General features: G+C 31.1%; 2 protein-coding genes across 5 annotated transcripts in view; one reads left to right on the top strand and one right to left on the bottom strand.

The window, feature by feature from the left end:
- Positions 1–701: 701 nt before the first annotated feature.
- The window catches only part of LOC112691933 (protein NDRG3), a 51,136-nt gene continuing 29,772 nt past the window's right edge, over positions 702–22,065 (top strand). For 2 of the 4 annotated variants that reach the window (XM_025566395.1, XM_025566393.1), the window contains exons 1-5: positions 702–1,470; positions 13,401–13,623; positions 14,617–14,661; positions 15,628–15,827; positions 17,210–17,330. In XM_025566395.1, coding sequence (XP_025422180.1) covers positions 13,424–13,623; positions 14,617–14,661; positions 15,628–15,827; positions 17,210–17,330 — 566 coding nt within the window. In that variant the 5' untranslated portion in view covers positions 702–1,470; positions 13,401–13,423. The remainder of the gene's footprint in view (positions 1,471–13,400; positions 13,624–14,616; positions 14,662–15,627; positions 15,828–17,209; positions 17,331–22,065) is intronic. The other 2 variants (XR_003149364.1, XM_025566396.1) reach the window with 2 other exon arrangements.
- On the bottom strand, positions 18,887–21,052 carry LOC112691934. The gene is made up of 4 exons (XM_025566397.1): positions 20,857–21,052; positions 20,230–20,528; positions 19,716–20,162; positions 18,887–19,414 (listed from the first exon to the last, which is right to left on the bottom strand). The coding sequence occupies exons 1-4, from the start codon at positions 20,951–20,953 to the stop codon at positions 18,968–18,970; spliced, it is 1,290 nt and encodes a 429-aa protein (XP_025422182.1). The 5' UTR covers positions 20,954–21,052; the 3' UTR covers positions 18,887–18,967.

Below are 22,065 nucleotides of genomic sequence, written 5' to 3'. Positions count from 1 at the left end.
TATTTGATATGAAAAAAAAAAAAAAATTAAAACACATATTTGTAATACAATTTGTTGTAATAATAATTTTATCTCGTATCTCTGTTAGGTATTTGAACCCATACACAAATAGTGCAGTTCTTGAAATATCTATAATCTCCAGGAGTCGTTTTATTATACGCAATTAATTAAAAATATTATACACCAAACGGTTTAGTTCTTTGATTTACAAATACGAATGTTGCTTATACGGTTCAATGGCTAGTAATTGTGTTCTCTAACCGTCTAACCGGTACTAGGTTAGTCGGAGAGACGAGGTCGGTGTAAATTCGTTCGTTTACCGCGAGGGAGATTTCACATCAGGAAAAATATCGAACACGGTTAGTGTTTCCGGTCGGCGTCTCAGGAAAGGTTCGAAAGCCTCGTGTCGAACCCGCAGTGACATCTATGGAACGTCGGCGCCAGCCGCGATAACCATCGCGCTCGATGCCTAGATGTCGTGTCACGGATGCCGCCGCCGCCGCCAGTCAGACGCCCCCAATCGACGTTATTCCGTTCACCCGGCCGACGACGACGAGCCTTACGTTCCAGCTGTTGGATCGATGGTCGGCCTGACCCAACGAAAATAAACACACACACACGCGCGCACACAAACACGCGCACGCAAGCGCGCGCACGCACACGCACAGGGTCTCGCACACCCGCACACGCTTGCACACCAACAGCGCTGCAGAGTTTTCAGGTTTCGTCTCTTTTTTATTTTTTTTCCTTCCCACATTATTTGTTTCGTGTTCTTTTTTTTTTTTTACTCTCCTCGCGCCGTTTCCGTTTATACACGCGCCGCGCACACATAACGGCGACGTATACTGCGCGTGCGAACCGTGTAAGGGCGCTAGCGCGTGTGAGCTAACCGCGTCAGTCGCCGACCGTGTCGTCCGCGGTGCAAATCGTATCCGACCCCGTCGTCCAGTCCGCCGTGTTTGCGCGTGTGTGCGTGCCTTCGTGTGTCTTCGCGTGCGTGCGTGTACGTTTACGCGCGCGCGCGCCCGCGCTCGTGTGTGTGTGTGTGTGTGATAACGACCGACAGCTGAGCGAAGAGACGTACTTTGTTCTATTCGTGTTCCGACGCGCGCGATGCGTCCTATCTCGTTCACCGTCACCGCCGCCGCCGCCGCCGCCGTCGTGGTCGTCGTAGTCTCTTGATTCGCTTACTCTTTTCCTTAATTATTACCCATTTGTTATTAATCGAAATTTTCCTACTCTCTTTCTCACTCTCTCTCTCTCTCTCTCTGTCTTTTTCCTTCCACCATACGTCCTTCATTACCCACACGCTCCGTTTCGCGCTCTCTTCCTCTCTCTCCGCTTTAGACGCTCGTCTTCCCAGACAAGACCGTCATCGCAACGAATACGATTAACAAAAATAACGTAGAAACGTCTCCATCTTCTTCTCTGTTGTCTTTATATAAATCTCACACACACTCACACTAACAGGTAAGCGGTAGTTGATCTCCTTTCACCCGGAGTTGACACATTTCTATGTCGTATTTTATATTCATATTATTTTAGTATATATTTTTATAAACGTAGTGTACGTTTTTCGTGTGTTTTATTTTTCACCGCCGTTCCGTTCCTACTGCTGTTGTTGTCCGCCGATGTTGCTTGTAATGCTCCTACGTTTGCTGTTTTTCTGGTCTGTTCTGCGCATTACCGTCGCCTGCGGATAACTCTGCACTCGGTCGCGGCCATCTGTGGGTAGGAGGAGTAGGAAAGGGGTGTTATGTCTACAATGAAGGATATGAGAGTCAGTACTGCGTGTCTACGACTTATGAGTTCGACGATTTGTTAACCCAGAGCGGACACGAATCGTGGTATAAGTCGCGCAGGACGAACAGAGCTTTTTACCGGGGACTTTTTACTTTGCAAGCGCACCAAAAACCGTGGAGATAGGTGTGGGCGCGTAAGGACTAAGCAGCCTGCAGGACAACTGCGCGCCAGGTACCCCCACTATCCCTCTCACCACATATATACAAAATAATACATTGAAATTCGCGTCACGGCGCCGTTTTGTTTATCACATTTTATATAATTATTGAACGAAATGTTTCTTTTTAATTCAACCTGTGGTAAATTACATTGATGTAACTATTACGGTTGCGTATTCTTGATGTACCTGCAGCCATCGTTAACGTTATAGTATCATCACGAGTATTTTTTTAATGTTCGCACGTAGATAGCAGTTTTTTTTATATAAACGTATATATATATATATTTTGTGCATGGACATATTATGACATGTTGAACCTATTTATTATTATATATTTTCTTATAGTTTATTTGATTGTCCATTCGAGTTCTTTAGCAGCATGCATACGCAATACGTATTTGTTGTTTTCGCTGTAACATAATATGATAAACGTTCCTACATATTTTTATGTATTATCATTATTACTACTATAAATAATATTTTTATCATTCTTAATCTTATGGAATTTAGCCCCCTTGCACACTGTGATATACACCTGCAGTAAACTCACCTATATCAATTAAGGTTCTACTGTACAATATAATTTGCTAACTGCAATTCGTGTTCATCGTTTGGTCTCCATCGCAAAAACCTCGTATATGTTCAAGAAACCATTCACACGTGTAAGCCACATACAAGGCTTGAATATTATTTTTATCATAATATAGATCATAGTACGTGCGTATACGCGTGTTTCGGTCACTTCGTGTTATTATTAATGAAAATTTAAAAAACAGTACATTTTTTTCGAACGAATCATCATCATGAGATATCAACTGACATTTTAACGCGAATAAACATCCCGTGGCTAATAGGCATAATAGTATGCTTACACCTAAAACATGTTTCAAAAAATGTTTACTGTGTGGCACTTCAACAAAATCAACTCCTGTCATGACGGTCGTTACGATAATGAGTCAGTGGCACGATCACCAACCACTGTGTAGAATTATCACTAGTGCCACGTACTTTTTATGTTAAAACATGCTGAGCTTCGGGGGCGTATTTTAGGGGAGCAAAGGGGGCGATCGCCTTCCCCTGAATCCGTATTTAAGGAATCGATCATATGTGAGATATTCATTTGAATTTTTTTTAATGTAGATCATTTAGATCACGATACTTAGTGTCCATACTTAGTGAAAAATCAAATAAAACATAAGCGTAATTTTCAAAACACAGACAGGTGTTAAAAAAGAACTACACAAAAGTCGATTCTAAGTGGATCTGGCATTAGATTAAAAAAAAAACAAAAAAAAAACCCACAAATATTAAGGATTCACTTGATTTAAATATTACCAAAAATTTTACTTGTAAATTTTGAGCCTGAATTAAAGAAAAAATTTGAGTCGCCCCTCCCCTTAGAAGTAAGTTTAAATACGCCCCTGCTCAGCTTATACCACTAAATATATTTTTTTGAATAACGGTCACCTCGGTCACCTGGGTCACCTCTAGCTTAATTATCCGGCTTCGCACGGAACATTCTTGGCTTTAATGGATTATTACCTTACATAATTTAAAGTCAAGTTTGATGTAACTGTTGGTGGTTATAAAAGAAATAAAACGAAAGTTAAAATGAATTTTATTGATTTATACAGTTTAATAATTTACATAATTCTGAATTGGTAATTATTAAAATCAACATATTTTACAAATCATATATTTCCTAAGTAACCAAAAAATGAAAAATGTATACATCCAGTCCAAAACTGTTTCGACCCTTAAATATGAGATTTTCGGAAAATCCTTTCTTATTGCACAGTGAATATATGAGAAAAACCTCTATTTTAAATTTCAAGTTCGTACATTGAGTAGTTTTTGAGTTACAGCGATCAGTGACTAAGTAGTATTTGGATTTTATATAGATACTCGTAGATAGATAGAATTAACTGTATATTTAAAATGTATCAATTCTCATCGCAATACCGTAAAAAGTCTCAGCACGCCCAGTAGTCTGGCCGAAGTGATAAAAAATAATTTATAAGAATAAATTAAAAAAAAAAATTAAGACGCTTTTCAAAAAAATTTGATTAAACTATATATATATTTGTAGTATTATACATAGTATTTTCTTATAATGTTATTATTTCCCTCTCGTTTTCCGACCAATAATACTACAAAACGTGCATTTCAATGGTTTGCGAACATTGTTTATGCGTTAAATCGCAGGCGTTCTTGTACTACATTATATTTCTCACACCATACATGTGTCTCTCTATAAATCAACATCGTCGTCCGTACAATGCATCGTTTAGGTTCTTTTACGATACCTACCCATTCGATACGCTCGATAAATTGCGCAAAATATATACTTGTATCTAACTTGTAAATAGCACGTACATAATAAACTTTAAATAGTAATAATAATAATTCCCATACACGCGACCGAATCGACTAGTCTGCAGCGGTTCGTTCCCGAACTTTTCGGAATTGACCTGAAATTTCGCGTTGCATAAATGATAACAGACTTTAAGGACATTCGATTTACCCGTTAAAAATGAAATTTGACACGAATCCGAGGTCACCGCGGGGACTTTAAAAATTCGATAGTATTCCGTTCGTTTGTATTTTTTAAAATTTTTTTTAATACACGGCGACGATGGTATGTTGTCAACAACCGTAAGCGTCGCATTCGAACCCTTTGGATTTTATACGTCGTGTAAACTTTACCGTCGAACCTGGGGATAAATTTTGAAGGTCGGAGAATCGGATGTTTCGTGTCTTGTAATTATATTATTAAAATATTTTAAATACACAATTATTATTTTTTAGCGTCTATGTTCAGTACATTTAGATACGCCTTTCTAAACAGCCGAGGTTAGTGCATATGTAAAATATATAATATAGGCACCTATTTCCCTTGTACGTTAACACTACATTTAAGTTTGTAAACTGTGTATATGGGTGTATGTATGTTTACTCTCTACATGCATAGTATTTATAAAATCAATATCATACAATATTCTGTTTAGTCCTTTGCTCGTAGTAAATTTTTATATGGTGTGTTGTCGATGGTCACATTCCTTCTACACGTATATACTCGTATTATATTACTGTTTTAGACAGTGTACAGATCACAAATCTTGTGTTTTGCATCTTATTACGTGTATAGTATTGTAAAATGGCGTCGGAACTGTTGATAATTTATATTTATAGATACCATGTTTCACATTGTATTTATTTAAATTTTTTTTTTTTTTTTTGAATCGGTCAAGCGTCGATGTTTTTACCGATTTTGAGGATTTTTTAATTTTTAAAATACACGGCAACAGTACCTACTCTTAGGTGTCTTAACGTTAATGTTCCCCACGCTTTATACATTATTATCTTGTATACTATCTTTCATTCGGTTATTGTGAACGTGTTAATACGGTTTTTAATTTAATGATGTAACTTATTTGTTTTTCTAGACCCTTGAAGGTATTATAGGCATTGATGACTGAATGTAATATTTTCATCTTGATATATTCATATATTTATACTATAAATCGTTGTATTATTTGTTGGTTGGCCGTAAGAAAGGGAACGGATAATTGTAATATATATTTTCGTTTAATACAAATAAAATGGCGACGTCACTGGTTGTATTCAAAAATTACATTTGAGAATATCCATTATATATAGGTACACTGTACACAACACATAATTTGTATTATTTAAACAACTTTTAAATAAACAGCGTGCTAAAAGTGTTATGTTAATAATTGTTCTTTCACCTTCGCAATATTAAATTATATTGTACCTATATGTATGTACCGATATATATATATATATATATATATATATATATACATTCTTTGTCATTTATAATTAATTTTTTTTCTTGAATTTTCATGTGGGTGCACTCGTATGTATGTGACTTATATGACGTGTCGGTTAGGCAATGTTGTGCCGTGTTATGGACTTCATGTACATAGGTGGTTTATACGAATAATCTAATAAAATAATTAAAGTTAATTCGTCGTTAACTTAGCATACATACGAGACATATAAAGTTCCCTTACAATGCTGACACTGAACATTTCTAAAGCATATTTGAATTGATTTTATACACCGTCTTCGATGAACAAAACTATAGCATATTTTATTATCATATAATAGTGCGTACTGATTACTCACTCGCTGCAATACGTTAATCTGTTGTACCACGTAGCTCATTATTGATCGATTTTGGATTTTGCACAACCTTATGTGTGTACCTACATATTTAAAGTACACAAAATAGTTTTGTGATATCATCTGTACTAAACCTGAGGTGAAGCGAATTCACGTGAATATTATCCAATAATTATTCAGTAGTCATTTTCTACTCTTATGTATGTATACCTTAAATAGTTACTTTTAAAATGTTACCTATGTATATCTTAATTTAATATTGTGCTTTACGGCGTTTATAAAAATAAAAATAAAAATAATTAAAAAAAATAACACCTCACATTGTGGAATGAGTGAGTAGGACGACAAAATATAAATACTATATGGAACAACTGTGTCGGTATAATGTAGGACATGATACTTTTGCAGTCAATACAAATATTTTGACGGAACCTTCATTAATAATAAAACGGAAAATTATATGCGGTGTAAGAATCGATGGATACAAGGCCACATTCTCATTTACCCTTATTCGTGATGAACTACATATAACTTATACGGTCGTGTGTATCTAGAACATCAACAACTACTGGCTCATTGAAGGACTTGACTTATACTAATGTATATTTTTCGGGTTAAAAGTGTATATTATGTATGAATTTGATGTGTTAAAAGGGGCATCTTGGCTCACCTGCGTTCAAAAACTCGAGCTAATGAGAATTCTGAAAACTCAAGACTTTGTTTTCATTATATATAAATAATATGTATTTGCTGGAGTGACTTAACAGTTTGATGTTTTTCCGAAATTAATCGCGATTATCAAGTATTTATGTATTAAATATATATATATATATATATATATTTCAATAGTTTAACCACCGGAGAAATTAAAAATGGTAATTTACCATATTAATAATAATTAGTAATAAACCTCACTCAAGTTTATCGTAAGTATAAAGTCATATTTTTTGTCATTTAAATACTCAATTTTGACGAGCTTTACATTTTATATATAATGTTTCCAGAAATATTTTTTTAACCTCGCGATTTAATATTAAATTGTTCATATTTTTAACACTAAAGGTTAATAATTTTTTTCGAGTTTAAAAGGAAATTTATTGTGTATTGCAGAAAAGTTTTGGGTCGGAAATATTTGTTCTCAGTTTGTTACAACTATCGCAGGTTTCATACTTTTCAGTTAACACAGACACTTAGATTAGCTGCAGCATTATTAAATGAACCATATTTAAATCAATCATTATTACATGTATCTATTTTATTTAAGTTAGTTTTGTTGACTGATACGCAAGATTTGCTTTAAAGCTATCAAATCGTTACATAAACGTTTTATAATAATATATTATTTTTGCTGTTAAATTTCAGAAACAAAACAAATTAATTACATTGTAGAGTTTGACTATGGTGTCTTTGTTTATGTAGAGGTTTATGCATTTAAAAACAAACAATTAAATCAGTGTCATAAAAAAATGGTTAATTTAATTTCATACAACAGTATCCACAGGTTTTTAATAATTTTTCTTTGTTTGTAGAATGATCAATTAGTTCGTTTGACTTTTTTTTTAAACAATTTAAGAGTATAATAAAGTTATATTTTCTTTTAAATGAAGTGTGTGCACTATACAATAGTTTCAAAAGTAATTTCGACTTAATTTCTCAGGAGACTGACGATCAGTTCATTGGACAGTGTCCAATAGGCACGTTACACTCAAAAAATAAAAGTTTACGGAATAGCTAATGATTCTCAAAGAAAATACATTTCTTTTCGATCTTAGAAATTAAATTCTCGTTATTTATACTAGTTATCGCTGTATACTTAAAATACCTCTATAATTTGTCTTCATTCAATTGGTTTAAAAAATTAATATTTTTCGTATTGAAGTCCGAGTTTAAGTTTTATCCGTTATTTTGGAGTGTAATTTATGAATAATTGTCATATTGATGGATTTGTACAAATTAAAGAAAAATTGATTTAGCATTGCATGTTAGATACCTCGATAAATAACAAACTAAATTAATATGAATTCCGAGTAAAGTATAATTATAAATTACATAAAAATTATCAATTCATCTACGTACTCGTATAGTACTAAAATAAGGTAATAATATAAATATTTAAATATTAAAAAATTTTTTTTTTAAAAAAAGATAATATTTTAAAATTTAAATTATGCAGTTTTTCTACATTGTATATTGATTATTTGTTATGGGTTTTTTGGAGTAACGTAGTATACAGAATAAAAAACATCTTGTTTACTTATTCACTGCGTGATATTTTGCCAAATATTTTTAAATAAGTATCGGATTTTTGTATTTGTAAACTTCTTTTTGTTATTCTTACTAGGTGGACTAAATAAAATTATTCTCTGTATTACACTGTTCATATTTTATATATATATATTTATAATTTCCGTTCTTATTCAATAATTTTTTTTATGAAACTAATTTGGTGTTTAAATTTTAAGTAAAAATATTTGCATCAATAGTAAGTCTCTTGTTGAAAGTAATTATTTTAACACAGGAGCGATTGTTGTTAAATTTTATGAAATTATCTCAGATAAAAATGTAATTAAAAATAAAACTACAATACAACATTTTCAAGCAAACTCAATTTATGTACAGTAATTCTATTTTTTTATTTATTAAATGATTATCGTGACTATAGTGAAAAATCAATAAACATTTTAGTACCTATAACATATATTTTATTAAAAGCATGTAAGTTAATTATAAAAATAAACAAGTATGGATCGTTAAAAGTTTATACGTACCAATATACGTACCTATATATTATAACTTCATAGTTAATTCAAACAAATGATCTATATAGATAATTCGTTTTATATATTATGTATGTTGTTATTACTGTATATGTCCTTGACAGTGTTCGAATTTTTCCCTTCAAACTTTTTATTTAATTATATGTTAAATAATGGTGAAGAGTATATGCTTCTTACCTATATTTAAAGTTAGCCATCTCTACTCTGAAACAAAATTTCAAATATTTATATTTAATTAGCCATATTTAACAGGCATTATAACATATTAGAATAATTATATGTATGAAATATTTAGGCTATGGTTTTTTCTTTCAAATTTGGTTGGTGTTTGATTAAGAACATTTGTAGCTTCTATGTGTACAATTGAGAATAATAGTATAGAGCATGTAAAGCCTTAAGAATTTGCCATTTTTAAAATTTTAAAATGTGAAATATATGAAAACGTAGCTCGATTGTCAATTGATAATAATAAGCACTAAAAAATTAAAAGTTGCTTAAATTTCTTTACATTTTTCAAATTTTTTACGTGGAAATTTATTCTGTTTTATTTTTAACCAAAATTACATAAAATAACACTAAAAAGTAAAATTTCAAATAAATTACTGTTACGATTAAACGAACAAATATGTAATACAAGAAAAAAAAAAAATAAAAAAATAAACTAAAGCGTGACTAAATAATTAAAGTTAAATCATATATAGCATAATTAGTTCAGCATTAATCATAGTTGATTCAAATAAATATAATAGAACATAATACACTTTAAGTTCCATAGACTTAAGTATTTGTTCATACTTAATAATAGAACATTTTAGTTTAATATTGAGCTTTAGAATATTATGAAATTAGTTTATGGATGTTGTAATAGTTATAGGTATTATAAGAATATTTTTGTTAAAATTACTTTCAATCGCTTTGATGAGAATAACAAGTTACGTAATATTTTTAACAAGAAAATAAATTTAGCGTGCTCAATTGTATTTAGAGTTTATATAATAATTTCTCGAACTAAAAAGGATGATAAGGTATAATATTTACTAAAACATTATGAATATTCAAAACAATTTTCCACTCTAAAACCACTTGGACAAAAATGTATCGATGAAGTGACGATTGATACCAGAATCGATACTATTATTTTATTAAAAGTGACTATAAATGATCGGTTGTGAAACAATGTTTGCTAATCACATACTACACTATGTAAATACATCGTGTTGCGTACAGTGCAGAATTTTTTTCTCCATTTAAGGCTTACTTAATTTTCTTACAATACCCAACCATAGCCTGCAAATATTAAACTTTTACATAAAGTAATCGGTGTGGTCTACTATGGGGACCACGATAGCTACAAACGTTTTACTGTAATTTGTTTAATAGAAACGCTTGTAAAACGGTAACATATTTTTTTAAAAATACTAACCAAACAACCATTCAATTTTCAAGTAAGACTTATGAACCATTCAGCACTTGTTTGCTGTTTGCAGTCCACTGGTTGCGTATACATGTTTGAGTGCTTATATGTCATATGGTATAACCTTAATTAAACTGAAATTTGCGTCATATGAAAGAAAAAAAACTGCAATTCTAAATTTCAAAAGCACTATAATGTGTCCGTTTTACGAGTAAACGAAATTTGCGATCAACTGTTAGCGTGATATTAACATTTCAAATTTTCACAAGTTTAACAGTGTTTAAATAAAAGTTTAAATATACTCTGTTAAACAGGAGGTACATTTATATAAAATGTAACGTATAGTATTGTCGTGAAGTGTGACAGAAGTATGCTCCTATCATCACAGTGACAACTACTAAACGTGCACAAATGAATATAAGTAGTCGGAATACAGCCGTTTAAAACAACATAGGTAAATTATTCAGTTATGAATGAAGCTTATGTTTGATATGGACATGTAAAAAACGCGTCCAAATGTAATGAATTTATCAGTTTTAGTTTATGACGTAATGTTGCGTACCAAATTTTTCGACATTTTGTTTTATATTATTATATTACCCTTTTGTGACATATGTGACCGTGATACCGACTAGTAGCCTTGAGTTATTTGAAACGGATTTTAACGCTCCTGTCTGTTTTAGGTGCAATTCGGAATTTATTCTGTGGATATTACATATTTTACCTGCACCATGGACTCTTCTGCACATGCTCTAAATCATTTTTATCATTCTTAAATTGTAGAATACACAATGTATACGTACCTTGTTAATTATTACGATAACGATTTTACTTCATTCTATTGATACGGTATAAGTGAACTATAATCAAATTTTACAATTATTTTCATTTATTAAACTGTTTAGAGTACGAGATGGTTCAAACTTTTTTGATAAGCGTACGTAGTAAATTATGTATTATGTATTTGTGCTTTAAACATTAACCTGATAGAACCAGTAGTCGTTGTGACCGCACGTTGTGGTGATTGTTGCGATACCTGTACATAATGAAATAGATATACAGGAAGCACATACGTGTCTGTGGAAGCGTTTCCGGTACTATTATTTACCCTTGTAGTGTAGTCGTGTATGATGTGTATTTCACACTCGCCTTCCGACACATGAGCTATGAATCCGGCTCATATGTACACAAGCACATAATCGTAGTGTAGGACATGGACACATATTCTTGGATAAAATCAATAATAGTAAGACAATAGTCAATTGTGGCAGCACTTGATGGGAATCTTGGGGAAGGGTTAAAATTATTTATAAATCCACCAGTACCACACCTCAAACAACTATCCGTCCGAGTTCTGATTTCTGCTTGGTTTTCATTTTCGACTCTTCGACAAATCGGACGAAAAATATACTATCTACAGAAAAAATATTGTTTGATCGTTATCAACAAAAATTATGCAGCACTAAATTACCTAATTATACATTACTGCGATTGATAAAGAACCGTATAAGTTATACTGTCGATAGTGTCAAACTGCTAATAACTTCGTTTTGTACATTTCATGGAAACAATAATGCATTGTGACAGGAGAATAGAACAGAGTATGAGTGTTGCGGAAATGAGAATGCTTAGATAGATAAGTGGAGTGACAAAAGAAAATAGAATAATAATAAGGAACGAATATGTGAGATGTAGTATTGGTGTAGCGTCAATAGTGAATAAAATAAGAGAAAATAGACTGAGATTGCTTGGGCATGTGATAAGGCGAGAAAAAATAGAAACAGGAAGAGTGGTTATGAAAATAATCGTTGAAGGTTAGGAAAAAGAAGACCAAAAAGAAGATGGTTAGATACGATTAAGAATGATATGAGGGCTGTTGGTGTGTGCGTAGGAGATGTAGAAAATCGAGACGGTTGGAGGTGAAGGACAAGGATGGCCGATAATAGTTGAGAGAAAGGTTATAAGAAACCGGATAATTCAGCTAGTAATATTATATTTTCTGTATAATGAATTGTAATATGTTTGTACTAAAATATATCGGTATAGGAATAATACTCTGTAAAATGTAAACAACGCATATCAGCTGGAACGAAGTTTATGTAAGAGACTGCACTTTTTTCATATTAACACAAGCACGATAAATCGTTATCAAAACTTTTTTACTGGAAACGCGTTGAGACAGCTATAATGATTAACTGAATTTAATCGATTTCGTTAAAAAGACTTTTGTATGTATGTATATATATATATACGTGTAGAACGTTAAATCGCTTTTGACAGTTAACGTGTCGCGTCGTGTCATAGTGGTTGTTGTTGAAAGCTATATATTGTGCTATTTCATCATAATTCACGTGTACGTTTTGTCACGCGTAAATAATTGTTGAATGTTCGAATTTGTTTTTATAATTTTTGTACCACAATCACGGACATGCACACTTACGCGCGTTCATTTGTATACTTACATTCTATAACACATGTTTATACATATCTACTCATATACTCAATTAACATGCATATGCTCAATGCCGAATTTAGCAGTTATGCAAGGGGTGCGCAATGTACTGGGGGTCTCGGAGATAAGGTTTTTTTTTTTTTTTGAAGCTTCAGATGCTGATCCTAGATTTTCTTTGTGACATGAAATAATACGTATTCTGATAACAAAATACATTGATTAATGATTCAACAAATTATACGTAATATATACTATATATAAATTGTTTATTAGACTGATTTATTTTCAAGTCATTCCTATTAATTATTATTATTCCGTTTCAACATTTATTAAAGGATCAAATCATTTTGCGCCGAACAATTTTTTTTTGTTTTTCGAAGGAATTCCGATTAACACATTCTGGTCTTCGTAGACTAAAATGCGGGGCATTGCATATAATTGTCCGCCGTATGTTTAGGCTTTATGCCTATACCATTAGGTTTTATCGTGTGGGTAATATTTTTCATTATAGGTACTTTAATCGTTACATGTACACATAATTATTTTACTTGACATTATATTACATAATTATTATATTTACATATTATCATATACGTTGATGGCTTTTGCACGTACTCGCACGTACATACGTTTTGTTTGCAGCTTTTGGCCCCGCATGCCGCAACATGTCCTACCGCTCGCTGGCCGCAGACCGCGTGTACAAAGCGACCACGGACGACCTGCAGCCGGAGCGGAAGAACTCGGTCAGTACCGTGTTTAAAAAGGCTTTTGGCACACTAAGCTCCAGCCCCCGGCGCAGGCTGTCCGAGCCGCTTATGTCCGGCGTGACCGTAATCGGCACCGGAAACATCAACACGCCGCTCAGGTATACGTCGCCGAGGGCATAACGAATATGCCTAAAAAAATACATTTAAATACCATTGCAGTGCACCAACAGTAATGCCTATGAGACGTAAATGTATAAATTATTGTTCGGCTTTTTTTTTTAAATTTTTTAATTTTTTTATACCGTTTCACACTTAAACGTAATGTGTTACCGACTCGCTTCCGAAGCACACACGCAGTGTACACGTTCACACACTCATACCAGAGTCGTACTACATTGTCTAGACGCCCGTGTCTTCGAGTATTTTCTTGTGTTTAGTAAATCCTGTACAGGCTACAGAATATGGGTATCGGCTGCTAATATTAAATTGTCCCTGTAATATCTCTATTGTACCTTTTTAAAAGCTTATCTGCTAGGTATTTAAAATCAACATCGACATATATTAATTAATTGCAGTACATTGTTGTATAAATTATATTATAGACATCATGGAAAACGGTATAAAGAATAATTTACAAACATTTGAGTAAGCCTGTATGAACCAATTTATTATTTGAATTATCAATCAAATTTTTTAAATAATTATACTTACAACCTCTTTAATTTTATTAGAATATTTCCATTTATTGCCAAATATATACAAAAACGGTTTATTTATTATAATATAATGTTATCTCGTAGGCGCAGATAAGCTCCAATTTATTTTCCGGGGAGGAACTTTATGGGTATAAATCATTTTTCATTCTTATTAATTTAGTCACATTAACACATTAAGTTTATTTCGTGTATGTTATTATAGACTTTATTGGGATGATCGATAAATGCAAGATACATAGTCTGTGGTGGGAGGTGGGATTCAATTTCACCTAGTATTTAGTGTTTGCCGATTCTTTTTAAAAGTTTCGACTGTTATAGCTCTGGCACACATATTCTGAACATGGCGGGTTGCAGGTTATCTTGAATATACTCGTGTATACAATATATTTAAATTTTCTTATTCGTGTTTATCGAACGCAGTTTTTTATTTTACAGAAAAATGCCTACGTCTGCCATATCCGAAGAGGCGTCGTTGCTCAGGTAAGTGACATATTGAATCGCATCCCAATTCTTCCTTAACCAATTACGATTTGTTTCCACTCATTTGAACCACGACATTTGTTTAATGTTGAGCTATCTCTTAATATGTGATCTGATACCATCGTTGTGTGTATTACCCACATGTAAGTAAACACAAATATAAATATGTTATACTTATATTTCATGTGGTCAAAATCTATGGAAGCCTTGCAGATTCAAAAAATTTGCGATAAAAATAATTAAGACCGATTTTATATTATTAGAGTCAAACCTCTATTTAATGAGTTTGATGGTTCTTTTGAATACAATTTGTTAAATAAAAATGTCGGTAAAAATGTTTACTATTTTCATTAAAAAACACGTTTTACCTAAGAGTGTTAATGTACGTGATAATTATTGTTGAAAGTTGGTTGTTGTTTCAAAAACTTTATTTTGAAATACTTTTGAGAACTCCAAAATAATCATATTATTATTTAATGATACAAAAATAAGTTAAAATTAATTCGCTAAATAGAAACATTTTTTTTTTTTTAAATGTCATGATTCCTTAAAAAAATGTGTTATGTAAGCAGTATATATGATTGTATAAATTCTTCGATGAGTATTGTCGGAGAGGACTAAAAATGAATGTTAAAATCTTTGGTTCATTTTTAAGACAATTTGAATTGTATGTTTTTTAGAAAAAACGGTTTGACAATTCGCATTACTGTTATCATATGCTGTACGTTGATGTTCTTTAATTATTATCATTACATATTATACTACTTAATATTATTTTTTGTATTAAAATTTTTATGGCATATATATATTATACGGCAAAAGGCACTTTAACTTTTAATTTTTAATAGATCGCACATTGAGAGATAGGTGATGTTCGATAAAGCAATTATGATTAAGTATTAACGAATAATGAATAAACTAATGACAACGCGTTCGCATCCCTGTATATTACGTGATCGTGCACAGCGGAATGCGGTCGGAGACTCTAGAGGAAGTGGAACTGACCGGTGTCCGTCCATCACTGCCGGCCGTCCGGACGTTCACCAGGGGCAACACCGGTGTGGAAGAGGTGTACGTGGACACGGACAATGGCCCGTTGTGCGTGGCCGTGCAGGGCGATCGGTCCAAGCCGCCCATACTCACTTACCACGATCTAGGACTGAACTGTAAGCAAGAGTTAGGGTCCGAAGTGGCACTGTTTCCGCGGTTCAACGGGACAAGACGATTTATTTACAATAACTAGACCAGCGGTGTGTAACCTTTTTTGATCCATGACCCTTCAACTAATTAATTTTGATGAGGCGATCCCCATTCCTAGCAGCATTATGTAAGTGTTCTTACTTGATGTATACAAATATTTTATTCGTATAAATTAAATCATTAATTCTAGGCGATTTTAATATTTTTTTAATTTAATTAATCCAAAACATAATGGAAAAAAATACAGAATTAGTTATATAAAATATAAAATATAAATATTAAGTTAAATTAAATAATATAAATAATATATATTTTTTATTTGGTATTAAATTATTGGCGATCCCTCAAGAAAATTTGGTGACTCCCTTAGGAGTTGTGACCCTTAGGTTGCGCACTACTGGACTAGACAGCTGAAACTTGGCTGTTTTCCTAGGAACACGTTCGTGTACAACTTGTACTATAAACTTATTTATAAATCGTAAATGTTTACACACAAAGTGATAATAGTACTAGAAATAGTACTATTTTTTGCTTTCTTATCAACGACCCATAGTTTGTCGATTTGCCATTAGAACGGTATAAAAATCAAATGGTTCTACAGGCAAAGTTATCGTGTGCACGTTTTTGCGCATGGAGTTGGCCATCTAATCGTTATAAAAATCTGATGATGAGACAAATGCCTCGATCCCACATTCGTATCGTCGGCCAAGATCCGTTCATATTTTATGTCTATTTTTAATCCCACGATACAATCCACATTTAAATACACTAGTAAACCGTTCCATTGAACATATTTACATCGGACTCCAGACATTTTTTATCAGAGGAGGTAAATATTTTAAGGGACTGAGACCTTCTCGGTTCCGCTCTCTTATTACTCGTATATCTTCTCGTACTACGGAGTGATTGTGATATTTATTTTTTATTTTTATTTTTTTGGACCTAAAGCCTCTTTGACTTTGTAACGACTATATACTTTTTTCTTCTTGACAATAAATAACTACGTTATCCGTGTTTTTCTACTTGCCGCGAAAGCCATTTTGTATACACATTACGTAGATATATTTCAAAGTTCACACGTGCACACGAATAATAATAATAATAATAATAATAAAGAAACTCGACTGAATAACACGCCACCTTTGCCTTTTGTCGGATTGTAAAATATTCATTTGACAGCGACCGCATATTTCACCAGGCGCAATGTTTAAATTGAATTTTTTTCATTCTCTAATTCATGTACCCTAACCGGAAAACATGGTATCGTTGAATCGTGTAACGGGGCCGTAGGCAATGTATACAAGACAATATCATTCGGTTACGCCATCTGACATCGTTGGTTTTTCAGATGTCACGAGCTTTCAGACGTTCTTCAATTACTGTGAGATGCGGACCTTAATGTCAAATTTTTGTGTGTATCACGTGAACGCACCCGGCCAAGAAGAAGGAGCAGCACCGTTATCGGACGAGTAAGTTTAAAGCGGTCCAACTCTTACATGATATGTGTGCATGAATTACGTGTTTCGAGTTTAATGTGTATTTATTTATTTATTTTTATATTTTTTTATTATTTTTTTCACATATACATTTATTTGGATTTGACTCGTTTTATTATTTATTAGGACCATGTGTCCTATGTAACCATGATGTTTCATTCACGATATTTTCAGATTTTTATGATCTTTATGATTTTTTATGATTTTTATATACTTTAGTTAGCTCAAAGTAATGAATCATTACATAGATAATTTTATGAATATCTCTTACATTTTTATTTATACTAATGGATAAATTTATAAATAAAAAATATTTATATTTTTATAATAATATTAATATTATTATACTGAAAGCTCTTTGTACCATAAGCGGAAATTTGGTGAAATTAGTGGGGGGCTAAGCATTATTTGCTTATTACTCCTATATGTACCCCTGTACGCAATTATTTATTTCAACAAGGCAATTTAAAATGTTTGACAATTTAACCAAAAAAACAATTAGGTGCCTTATCTTAAACATTTTTGGATTAGGTATTCTAAACAGAAATTATTAATTAATTAAATTAAATAACCAATACGGATATTATTACAAATATTAATATTACATTAATTACAATCATTCCAAGTTATGACAGTAAGTTTGTAAAATCTTACGTATTTTATTTAATTTTTATCTCGGAATATATTTTTTTTAATTCAACATTATTAATGCATTTTACAATTATAATAATTATTGTATTTTTAGTCACTTAACAATTTTTAGGGATGGGGGGCTAAGACCTATACTTTAAATTTCTGGGAGGGCTTAGTCCCCTCAAGCCCCCCCCCCGATTTCCGCCTATACTTTATACATTATAAAATTTTATGCATACCGTAATTTATTGGAATAAACAATTGACTTATTCGCAATTAAATGAATTGAAATATTTGATTAGTATTTTTATGAAGGAAAATCTGATAAAAAAAAATGTCTTATTAAATATAATATATATTGCTCCTATTTTCAATATTTGTTTAAATGTAAACTAATTCTGTATACATAAGATGAAATTATATTTAATATTAATTATAAAATATGTTTAACGCCATTGACTTATTAACTATCGAATATTATTAATACTTCAGTTTTAAAATATATTTCTTTTAAATTTAACTAAACACACAATCTAAAAATATTTAAATGTGTTAATATATTTGAATATAGACGAATTTTCATAAAATAATCTATGTTCATATTTTTGGTAATTTTGTGTTTATTGATATTACTCATCGTAATCATTTTGAGAAAACAAATTATAAAGCATAAACAGTAAATATATATATATATATATATATATGATATTAGATAATTTACAGGTTCATTTACGGTTTTATACTGTTCTACAAATACATAACTGATGATTTATATTAATTAGTTCAGTTTTAATGTTAATATTGTTATATTCATTATACTAAATAGAATTCAATAAAATGTCAAAACATACTTTACACAAACTATTGTAAATATTAAAAATGATGAATATTTAATTTTTATTAGGTACACGGTCTAATTTTGTTTAATTAACTTGGTACAACAATATTTTAGGTTTAAAACACGTGGACATATCTACTTATTGATATTTATGACCAGTAAGTTCGATTTGATTTCTCAGCACTATTTTAGATTGTTCGTTGAAGTACGTTTTTAAGCTCTCTTCCAAAACGTAAGGAATACGTTGTTGTGCGAAATTCCTTATCGATTCGCAATGGTTTTCATTTCCCAACATTAGTGTAATTCCATTGACGGTAGTCTTGACAAATTTCACATTCATTGCTTCTTGTGTGTTGGATTTGGTGATTAATAAGACGGTTTGCACGTTGTCGATAGTGAACATAGATTTACCCATGTACGTGTTTCTAGTGCTGTATTTCAAAGCCCACTGGTTACTTCCCATTACATTGAACAAAGCGAAAGTGAAAAGCATTTCGATTTGATCGTTGTTGTCGGTGTAATTCGTCAATTTTTGAATTTTGTCAGTATTCCACGAGTCATGCAACAGAGTGTTATAAATTTGAACCTGTAACAATATCAAACGATTTTTTTTTTTTTTAATACACAAATTTTAATGCATATTTAAAATCAATAATTATGCTCCATAACAATGATCCAGAATTTATTGTCGCATACTTATGTTATTAAGTAATGCAATTGCACTGATACCTTAAGGGGTTAATGGTAATACAGAACTTAAATAATTTAAGATGGTGGGAAGGGTTTTATATTTATAGATGCACTGGTATACAGAAAATACCATTGATCGAGATAATAATATTTTGAACAAAAATCGTGGTATATAATATATATATAGTATATCTTACTTGAATGCCGGGGACAATATTGGCATAAGCTTTTGGTATTTGTAAATCTTTGTTTGGAAACATTATGGCTGCATTCAATTTTTGTTCAAGACGTTTTGCGATTAATGGCCTGAAGATGACGGTCAATTCTTTAGCAATGCGACTTTTAAGCACACTATTGAGATAGTTATAGTAGTAAATATATGGCTTTAAAACGTCGGTGTTGTCGTTTTTCAACTCTTTCAAGACTTCTCCGTCGGTGTACATCGACTCGTGTTGACCAACTGTGATTGTCTCGTTAACATCAATTTCAGGAAGAATTTCCATAAATTCATCCAAAATGAGCTTTGTTTTGAATTCGATATTTTTTAATGTAATGTAGAATTGTCCTGACTCTTTTTTGTTAAGGTTGGCTGCAGAGTAATCACCAGTGACTTCTGCTCCATTCAACAAAACGTGAACTGAAATCTAAAAATGCACATGTCATTAAGTTTGAGCTTTTTATTAATGTAATATTATTATCATTATATTTTACCAGATTTTTGTTGATATCCTTGAAGTCTACGTCTTTTAAGACTGCATTTTCCATACCATGTAAAATAGCATTTCTATATTCAATCTCACCATTTGCCAAAAACTCTGTAGTATCGACTAAGTTTAATTGGTCAGGGAATTTAAGAGTTTGTTTAGCTTCTTTGGTATATAATGGATATTTTTGAACGATTTTCAGAATATTCCTAATCTTTGTGACTAAATTCGAACATTTTGGTCCGTTATTATTTTGATATTCTCGACAGTCATTTTTCAAAGATCTCAGATCTTCGTATTCGATTTCTGAAAAATTAATTAATTATTAAAATAATTAATATACTTTATTATATTAATATGATATTGGATAAAAATAAATTGTAATAAAATATAATACATCAATAACGTCGCAATTACTTTCATATAAAATAATATAAATTAAAGGACTCATGAATAGTATTTTATTTAAAATATATTATATTAAACTGAAATACTTATATTTTATTACACAATTACGTTAATTAATATTAGAAAACGAGGAACTTATAATTTAGTATAAAACTGATTGTTGGAGATATTTTAGTAATTTAAGAGGTAAAATGTTTTAAAATATATAAAAAAAATAAATAAATACCTTGAACATCTTCTTTGCTGTTACCACAATACGAACAAGTAGCATTGATTGTTGCTACTATAACAGTAAATCCAAATAAGAAAACTAAGACCTTCATCTTTCTGTGAGGATTATTACTGAACTGCCTTTGCAAATCTCCAATCCCATGTTTTTAAACTGATTGAAATGTTGAATAAGTTTGTTTTGAGTAATGGTTATCATGGTCTATAGTGCTAATCTGTTGGATTAATATAGATTGTAAAATTAAATGATGTGGTATAATACAAATTAAGAAATATATTTACCAGATAATCAATTTTTTCTGTACATTTTAATAAAAACGAATTAAACTATTATTAGTGTTCTTTTTTTATCATCAATACAATCTAATTGTAGGGTATCCAATAATTATATATTGTACTATATGTTAGTAATAGTGTAATTTATGTTACTATTAATAGGTAACATAATACGGTCTTGGGTTGGGACGGCTGAAGTAAAATTAGTGACCGATATTGAAACATAAGTTCAAACCGTTTTATTAGTAGTTTAATAATTCAATCATCAAGTTCTGAACGTTCCTTTCTTAAATTGATTACAGTTAAGAATACACTTTATACATTAGTATAAAATAATCGAGAATTAATAGAATCAAATAAATGATGACTTGGCGTACAAACATTTTTAATGGTCAATTATTTATATTAGACCTTAATTACTTATTATATTTATTACATTTTTATCCCTATCATATTCTAATAACACATAATTAGTACAATTTTGCACGTGCCGGCGTAATTAACTATACATATAATATTAGTTCCTTGAATATGGATTTAATTTATAATTACTGCTATGCTTGTTGTTTTGACTATTGAGAGTTTTAGATTATTTTTAATTGGCATCATAATTTCTATCTATTATTAAAAAATCTAAATAAATAATTTACAACTAATGAAAAACATATATATTTTAAAATGTTTATTAAAAAAAAAAATTTTTAAAACTATACAATTTAAATTACATTAGTGAAGAATTGATAAATTAATTAATTTTATTTTCATATACAAATGTTTTTTAGTAGAAAACAATTACCTAGATATTTCTTTGTATATTTTGAAATCTTATTAAATTTAATTAATATTAAATATTAACTCTTAAAGAATATAGAGGAAGTACATATTTTATCTAATAATTAATTGTTGTTTCTTTTTTCTTTGATTGAAATTA

Source organism: Sipha flava, unplaced genomic scaffold, assembly GCF_003268045.1.
Source record: "Sipha flava isolate LNK unplaced genomic scaffold, YSA_version1 68_pilon_pilon, whole genome shotgun sequence".
NCBI lineage: Eukaryota > Metazoa > Arthropoda > Insecta > Hemiptera > Aphididae > Sipha > Sipha flava.
This window is presented reverse-complemented; position numbering and strand designations above follow the sequence as displayed.

What these genes read in the sequence shown, in the direction of transcription:
- LOC112691934 (XM_025566397.1), bottom strand. Translation starts at nt 20,953, where the DNA reads ATGAAGGTCTTAGTTTTCTTATTTGGATTTACTGTTATAGTAGCAACA. An exon ending in CAGCAAAGAAGATGTTCAAG is followed by an intron (nt 20,529 to 20,856) that starts GTATTTATTTAT and finishes TTAATTTTTCAG; the next exon opens with AAATCGAATACGAAGATCTG. An exon ending in ATATTGTCCCCGGCATTCAA is followed by an intron (nt 19,415 to 19,715) that starts GTAAGATATACT and finishes ATATTGTTACAG; the next exon opens with GTTCAAATTTATAACACTCT.